The sequence below is a fragment of the Syngnathus typhle genome, linkage group LG17 (genome assembly GCF_033458585.1).
Source record: "Syngnathus typhle isolate RoL2023-S1 ecotype Sweden linkage group LG17, RoL_Styp_1.0, whole genome shotgun sequence".
Taxonomy (NCBI): domain Eukaryota; kingdom Metazoa; phylum Chordata; class Actinopteri; order Syngnathiformes; family Syngnathidae; genus Syngnathus; species Syngnathus typhle.
In genome coordinates, this window is record NC_083754.1 from 6,895,920 (window position 1) to 6,904,413 (window position 8,494).

The window sequence follows — 8,494 nt, forward strand, 5'->3', positions numbered from 1 at the left end:
GCTAAGTAGCTAAATGAACTAGAAATCTCCCATAGCTCTCGGATATTAAAACGATTTTTTTTTCTTCTTAAATCATTAAAAAAGAAACACACGGAAGAAAAAAAAAATCGAAACATCAAACAGTGCTGAAAATGAAACAAAGGAAATTTACAGTTGTACCCAAGTATTCCAAAAATTCTTAAGGCGTTTGAAATGTTAAGTCGGGCTAATGCGTCAGGAGGTGCTTACGTATGGCGACCGCGTCGGGCTCATGGATGCTTCATTTCACATGAACGGCTAAAGCACATACAAAAAAAAAAAAAAAAAATACCGAAACCAGTGATTGCTTTATTCATCCCTACAAAATTGAATAAATTATTCATCCCTCTGCTCAAACTATTGATTTGACACAAACAAGCTTAATTTAAAAGTAAAATTTCGCTTCCGGGGGCTCATTTAAATAAAATCAACTGTCCAACATCACGATGCACATCACCCAAATTGTTAAACGACCGTGTCACCAAGCTGACATTCAATTATGTATTGCTCATTCATAAATATACAACTGCCGCCCATGAGCCCGCGTGGAATGAGCTCTGTAAACATCCTTTTGACGTGTTAAGTCTTGAAATGTACTGCCAAAAATTCATAATATACAAATTCACAGCCAGTAAGTCAAAAGAGTCTGGTTTTTTTTCTTTGTTTTTTTTTTTCTTCACATTCTCAAGTGTTAGTGTGATCGTCGTCCATCCGCTAAGTAATGTTCGTAATATTCAAAAAGACATTGAATCAAACCAAGACGAAGCCCATCAGAGTAACAAAGTTACTTTCCCCCTGCATTTATCACGCCGGCTCATTATAATACACTGGAAGCAAGGAAAACAAAACGTTTCTTCATTGCTGTGAATAAATACTTTCGATAAAATAGACAGAAAAAGCTGCCATGGACACGTCAGAGTTTTTATATTTTACAATCATCCATCCGGCTCTCGATAGCAGGGAAATGCTTTCGCAGTCCTTCCGCTTCCTCTTGAAATAAGATCAGTTAGTCTTCCAAACACATCACAATATGTTTTCCAGGAGCAACTCATTGCAAATATATGTATATATATATATATATATCTATATATATATATATATATATATATATATATATATATATATATATATATATATATATATATATATATATATATATATATCTATATATATATATATATATATATATATATATATATATATATATATATATATATATCTATATATATATCTATATATATATATATATATATATATATATATATATAAATGCCATACCAATCCCAGACCGTGCAGGAATATTGTAAACAGTTTTTCTACTTTGGTCATAAAATTAGAAATGCCTGATGAATGAGACCTTCATACATGACTTAAGACGGACGTATAAAAAATATTGTAGAAATACTTGTAAAAGTCTCAACCAAAAAATGAAAAAAAAAGTTTAAATGTTGGGAGATGTTTATCATCCCTTACTTTAAAACCAATTCTTCCCGACAAAACGTGTAGATAAAAATGGACCAAATATGTACATCGATTATGTAAGATAAACTAAATATATGGAGTGTTAAAAAAACGAGTCCAGATCAACGAAATATTGAGCTTTCAGTAAACATAGTTTGATAGAGTAGTTTCATATGACACAACAGCAAATCCACTTTCACAGGACCTGGCCATGCGATACCCAAAAACCGATAATCCATTATAACATACATAGTATAATTTAGCGGTATATTTTCTAATGAATAGAATAATTTTTTTTCCCACTCCTTAAATTCTTTACATAATATGACAAATATGAAACAATCCCCCTCACAGTCCGAGAAATGTGATATTGGATTATGAAAGAATCTATTCATGGAAAGTCTGAGGAGGTTCTTGTCATTGAAAACAAACAAAGAAAAACCGATAGTGGTTACGATTTATGCTGGGCCGAGACGCCTTTCCAGTAGTCCAAAATATCATGCAGGTCCTCATCCTTGGCAAACTGCACCTTCTTGCGCAGCGCGTGGCCGGCCGCCATGTATTCGTCATCTTTGTGCCGTTTTCGGTGGAGTTTGAATCGCTCCCAGATGCTGTGGGACGGTTTGCAGTAGTATTCCGGACTGGAAGAATAGCTTAGGCTGTGGTACTGAGCCGGCAGCTGAGAATAAGCCAAGTCTCTGGAGCGGGAATGCGAGAGTGGCTCCAGCATGGGCGACTTGATGCCGTCGGGTCCCTCCAGCTCCTCGATCTGAGCGTCGGGGTAGGAGTGGCGGTGGTCGCCGTACTGACGGATCTTCTCGGCCTCGGCCCTCAAGATGGCGGCGGCCGGTGTCACCGTGAGGATGTTGTCCCCCGTCGGGGAGGTTTTCTCGATGTACCTGGATTCGGTACGGTAAGGCCGGGGGCTTCGCATTCCTGAGGCTGTGCTGGGCCTTTTGGGCGAGGCGTCCGAGGACCGATGTCTCTGCAGGGAGTGGTGGTAGCTGTCCTTGTACGGAGGGGCCAGGAGGCCCGATTCATTCTGCGGCTGCTCGGATATGAGCACCAGCTGAGGCTCCACGTTGGACACGGCTCCCGATCTTACCCCTTGGTAAGAAGTGGAGTCGGTCTTGAGAGCGTCAATGCAGTTGTTGATGATCTGGTTGACTTTATCGACCTCCTTTGCGATGGTGGAAATCTCGGCCACGGAGCCTTGGCTGTTCCCCGCCATTCTCATGTCGCACTCCCTGCGCTCGTGGTGGTCCAGACTCCGCACCTCCATGTAACTTCCCTTCATCATTTTTGGAGTCTCGCTTATTTCTTGAAATTTGTACTGATCCATTTCACTGGCAGGCGGGAGGTAGGGCATCCTGGCCATGCTCTCTCCGGTCAGCAGCTGTTTCTGGGAGATGCGAGAAATCGTCCCTCCCTCCAGTTCTTGTCCATATTTCAGTTCCATGATGTTTTTCTTCAGGCTACCAGCCTTTTTGTGCTTTTCGTCTTGCCGACGCTTCCGTCGCAAACAGTAATAAACCACCCCGAGAAAGATGACCATGCTAAAGAGGCAGCCCAAAATGGTCATGATGTAATGAGTGGCAGTGGCGTTGCTCGCGTCTCTCGATTTGCCCTTCCAAGGTCCCGTGGTGATTGTCAGACAAGTGTGGTTGTGTTTCAGGGAGTTCCGAATGGAAACAACGCAGTACGTATAGTTGGTGTGAGGTTTGAGGGGCTTGAGTACCACGTCCTCCTTGAATCTTTTCAGGGTTTGGATGTCTGTAAAAAAGCTGTTGTTGTACAGAACCAGGATGTACATCTTTTTGTAAGGATGCGGGATCTGAACCGTGATGGTTGCTCCCGTATTGGACACTTCCTTCAGTTTCATCAGCGGGTTTGCTTCCACTTCGTTGTTAGTCGTACTGACGTTGTGGGTGATTATGTCTTCTGGCTCCGTCCCCGATGGACAGTCCTCCAGCCCGCAAAGGGTGAAGTCCGGCGGGGGCGTCGTAGGCTCCAACGGCGACGGGAAAAAAGGTGTGACGTAGTCGTCTGTGCACACGGTGGTGAGCATGTGGAGAGCATTTCGATAGGTGGGGTTGTTCGGGTTCTGACTCAGAAGACTGTAACCAGACACACCATTCGGGGAGTCGCAGACCATCCGCTCGTTTGTCCTGTTGGGGAAAACCGAGAGCCACTTGACAAAACCGAGCAGTTCGCAGGAGCAGTTGAAGGGATTGGTGTACAGCTCGCAGGTTGTCAGCTTAGTCAGACTGGTGAAGGTGGAGCCGTCCAACTGCTGGATGCGGTTCATGGACAAGTCGATGTTCTCGATGTTGGGGCATTCCCAGAAGGCATTGGGTGTCACAGTCTCAATCAGGTTTGCCTGGAGGTAGAGATACTGCAGCTTTCCAAGACCCCTGAGGATCCCCTCGGTTAAGTTGCGTAACTTGTTGAAGCCCATCTGAAGAACTTGTAAGTTAAATTGAGCGGAAAAGGCCCCGTCCTCGATGTAGGCGATTTCATTCTTGGTCAGGTTCAGGTAGGTTAGGTTGGCAAAGCGACTAAGGGCGGAGTATTGAATACTTTTAATCTTGTTTTCATTCATGCGAAGGTCCACAATGGTGCTGTTGATGTGCTGCGGGATGGCCTCGTATGGTGGTTGGTTTTGGCTGCAGATGGCGAGCCACACAAAGCCCTTTTCGCCCTCAATTAACCAGCAGTCCCCGTTGACTTGACCAACGTGGGTCAAATAAACAATGGCCGCCGACCAAAGCAGGGCACTGCTCGCCATGCCCCACCCGCCGGCCATCCGTGCCTCCCTTCCGGTCATGTCTAGGGCGCAAAACAAAAAGCAGAAGGCAGCGTTGCTATGGTTTCAATTCAGCCGGCGCGATCTTGTTTTCGGGACCAGAGGGAGTCCGTTGAGCCGTCTCCTCGTCATGGATGGAGTCTCGTTCATTTAGATTCGCCGACGGTGTACTTGTGAGGATTTGACCATCCTGATTTGGTTTCTGCTTTCTGTCTCAGAAGCAAACATTGTTGCTCTGTCTCATTTTAGCGCTTCTCCAACGGTCTTCCCCTTTGCATCACTTCCAAATGGAGGAATAACCTGGAACACAGAGATATCATAACGTCAATCTATCTTCACCCTCGTGAAGTGTCTATTTATAGCGTCGTGCTCCGCTATCCGCTTTGCTTGTTCGCTCTCCGCCAATTATTCCTCGACATTGGGCCGACTATTAAAACAAACTCTTGGCCAATTACCGCTTGACAGTTTTGGGAAAGCCAAAGTCCCAGTTGTCTGGTCATTAACTTGCAAACTGTCAGAAGCCGGGCGACCAGCGTTTAGACTCTGCATTAAATCAATTATAAAACACAGTGTGCAACGGCGCGCCCGATCAATGCGTTAAAGGTTTCTATCTGACAAACTCGATGCATAAATGATGTAGTTTTTGTGCGCAGGGAGAAAAGATTTTGCGTTGACGTGTGGTATTGGAGGCTTGTGCAAGGAGCACAGAAATGAAATATTCCGCACACGTATTTGCTTCCAAATTTGAAGCTATGAAAACATTTTTTCGATTATCAGCACATTAGTATTGCTCAGAACAAATACGGAACAGATTTTATAGATAATGACGATAATCTTGTCCTTTAACCAAACTGAAACTAACACTTGAAAATATTCCGATAAAGTTTGTTAATTATTCGGCAGCAGTTACTGATTATTACGCATAGCATGACTTCAACTCCTTCAATGAAGATTAATGTGCGGTTAATCCTTAGACTGACAAATGATGCAAGTCATTAAAATAAGTGACAACCCAAGTTAACACATTGCAATGACTTGCAAATCGCGTCATATAGATTTTTTTTTCTCCTCCCGGGTAAGAATCATTCACTAATTTGTGTTTTCATTTGCTTGTACTTATGCATCATTAGAGCTGCCACTACTTTATTGAACAGTTCATGATATCAACTGAGGTGCTGTCTGGTTCTACCATGCATGTAAGAGTAATTCATGTATTTAAGAGGAAATGTTTATTTTCCATGTTCCATTAAATACATTTAAGATATAAACCGTGGCTCTATCAGTAACACTCTCTATTAGAGATGCACCGATCCGAATTTTTCAGTTCCGATACCGATGCCGTGGCTTTGCGTATCGGTCGATACCCGATACCGATCCGATATTATGGTTGACTTGATTGATTGATTGATTGTATATTTATTGATCCCCAGGGGTTGGGAAATTCAGGCCCCAGCCGTATTCATACCACAGAGTGGGTATACAAAAGACACACAGATGGCATGAGCGCAACTCAATAGGCTCTCATAAGGCTGCCACACAACGGTGCCACAAAGAAAGGCAGAAAGTGCTCAAGATAAAAGCCATCAAAGCAAAACAAAGCTAAAAGACAAAGGAAAAAAAGTAACAGCGGCCAACCAGCACCCCTCAATACAAGAGAACACCCCAAAACACACAAAATAGCCTCCACGGGGTCCATAGACAGGTGTAGGGGCAGTCCAGTTCAAACTTAACAAGCTACATAACTCTACATGTGGAACAGAAAAGACCAAAGGCAATGGCATCAGGCAGACTACACAGTTCTTTGCTCTAAATTAGGGGTGTCCAAACTAACGGTCCAGTTTTTATTGGCCCGCAGCAAATTCTGAAAACATAATTGAATATGGCCCGCACAAGAAGCTTGAGCTCAGCTTCTCAGTTTCCACACTAGATGGAGCCCGCCACACAAAGCGTTTGAGGTCCCATTAACACCCCCCCCGGAAGAGAAGCGAACACGCAGCGTTTCACATCCGATTAGCCACCCCCCATTCGGGAGAGAAGCGAACGCGCAGCCTTTGACGTCCCGTTAGCAACCCGAAGAGAAGCGAACGCGCATGGTTTGACGTCCGCTTAGCAACCCGGGGAAGAGAAGCGAACGTTCGCTCCATGTTTGCGTTTGTTTAGAAAACTCTCGTGGCATGCGGCACACGTGCTGCTGGCGTATGACGTAGCCCGCGTCCCAATAGATTAAGGAAAGTATCGGCTCACAGATCGGCTGTATCTCCCGATACCCGATCCATCTATTTTGTTGATATCGGGACCGATATCCGATCCAGATATCGGATCGGTGCATCTCTACTCTCTATTATCTGTCTCTTTCAGGTTACCTTTTTTTTTTGCCTTCCAAAGCTAATGAAAAGTCAATTATTCTTGAGTCCATTGACGAGCCGATTAATCAAAAGAAATTTATCAAGAAACAATAGCTGTCTTTTTGAATTGCTTGTCTGTATGTGTCCTGCGATTGGCAGGTGACCATGCTAGTCGCCATCCATGGGCATTAGTTATCATATTCGGCCGTACAAGAAGCTGGCACATCCAGGTGGGTGGACATTGTGGGCGCGAGGATCCTTTTGTGTGTTAAAGGACACGCTCTCCACACAGCAGAGATAATGGCACCATCTGAGGAGAATCGACGTGACAGTGAAGTTTAAACACCACCCCTGCTGTCACTTGACCTTTTTTTCCATGTTGCTTCGCGGCGACAATATTTCAGTCGATTGCCGTCACGAATGCATCAGAGCGGAATGTTTAGTGCGACAGACTGGCTAACGCTTCTGGAGATGTGATTTCATGAGAGCGTTGTAATGACTTCTGTACTCTAATGCAAGCGAGAGTTGAAATGGGCGAATTGTTGGGGCATTTGGTTAAAGGTAAACACATTGTGACGCAAAGTACAGTAGAATTATGGTTAGAACGCATTGGTGGAATTGCCTATTGAATATTGTTACGCAAAGATGATACAGTGGATCGTTGGCGTGATTATCTGAAGCTTAGCCGCGTGTTTAACACTGATTGGAATTGGCCTTGAGGGAGAGATTATATGGTAAATCATTTTTTCCCCCTCCGTTTTTCGTCAGCAAATCCTTGTTTGTGAAGTCTTTTATGATATGGGATTCAGGAACAGCTTTTTGTTGATGACTTTAGAAGTCATATAATAGTGGGTAAATACTGTTTTAAAATTGATTAGTTTTTTCTAAATTTGATGCAGATTATTAGGTCAGAAACCAACATTGATAACATGAACAACCGTTATATTTTTTTATTTCTATATAAAGCAACAAATTCATCACACTTGTAAACGCAAAATCTCTTTTAAATGTAACATATAATTAATAAGAGTTGTTGAAAACACTGCTAATTTTTAACGATTTAAAAAAAGAGAGATATGAAAACACTAAAATTGTTCAACTATTAAACAGCAGACGTTAGCGGCTAGTTTGCGGCTAATGCTAGTGGCATCATTCTCTGTCAGATATTACACCACCTTGCTTATCTTTGAAATGTTTATGTCCAAATATCCGAAAATGGGCAAGCTAACAGGAGCTAGGCTCTCATTTTCTATTTATGTCCCACTGCTGTCTCCAAACTGGCGTTTTATGTCGAAGCTGTCATCTGTTGAGCTTTAGTAGCAATATGTTTCGAAAAAAGTTTTTCTGATACTGGAATTCACATACGTTCCTGCTCTTCCCAAAGCTGTCGCTTTATATTCTAAACAGCAGCAGCTGGTCTAGCAAAGAAATGATGTTTTACAGCGGGCTAGAGTGCATTTTAATGTTTATTAAATATTTGGCATTGAGACGTACAAATAAAACATGGCGGTCATCCGCATGAACGCAGATGGAAGGAAAGTCCTTATTGGAGGAGGAGAATGCAAAAGGCTTCTGTTTGAAAGCACCTTCAGGATGACAAAAGAGCAACGGTGGAAGAGAACCGATGAAGAAAAGAAACACTTTTTAAAGTCCCTGAGGGGAGACATCAGGTTCAAATCAAATGTTCTCGGAAATGCGTATGAAAAATACATCTCTGGTGAGGAAAAACAGCTGTGACGAGGCGAGCGACGTCTTGTTATTAATGGCCAGCCAGTGACCTTCTGCAAAAAGCGAAACGGGCGAGATATTTTAGTGTCCACCAGCTTTAAGTTGGCTCAGCGATATTAAAGTGTTTAGAATCCAG

General features: G+C 43.1%; 1 protein-coding gene across 1 annotated transcript; it reads right to left on the bottom strand.

Annotated features, from left to right (window-relative positions):
• Positions 1 to 1,930: 1,930 nt before the first annotated feature.
• elfn1a (extracellular leucine-rich repeat and fibronectin type III domain containing 1a) lies at positions 1,931 to 4,478 on the bottom strand. Its single transcript, XM_061303797.1, has one exon. The coding sequence runs from the start codon at positions 4,304 to 4,306 to the stop codon at positions 1,931 to 1,933; it is 2,376 nt and encodes a 791-aa protein (XP_061159781.1). The 5' UTR covers positions 4,307 to 4,478.
• Between the last annotated feature and the right edge of the window lie 4,016 nt (positions 4,479 to 8,494).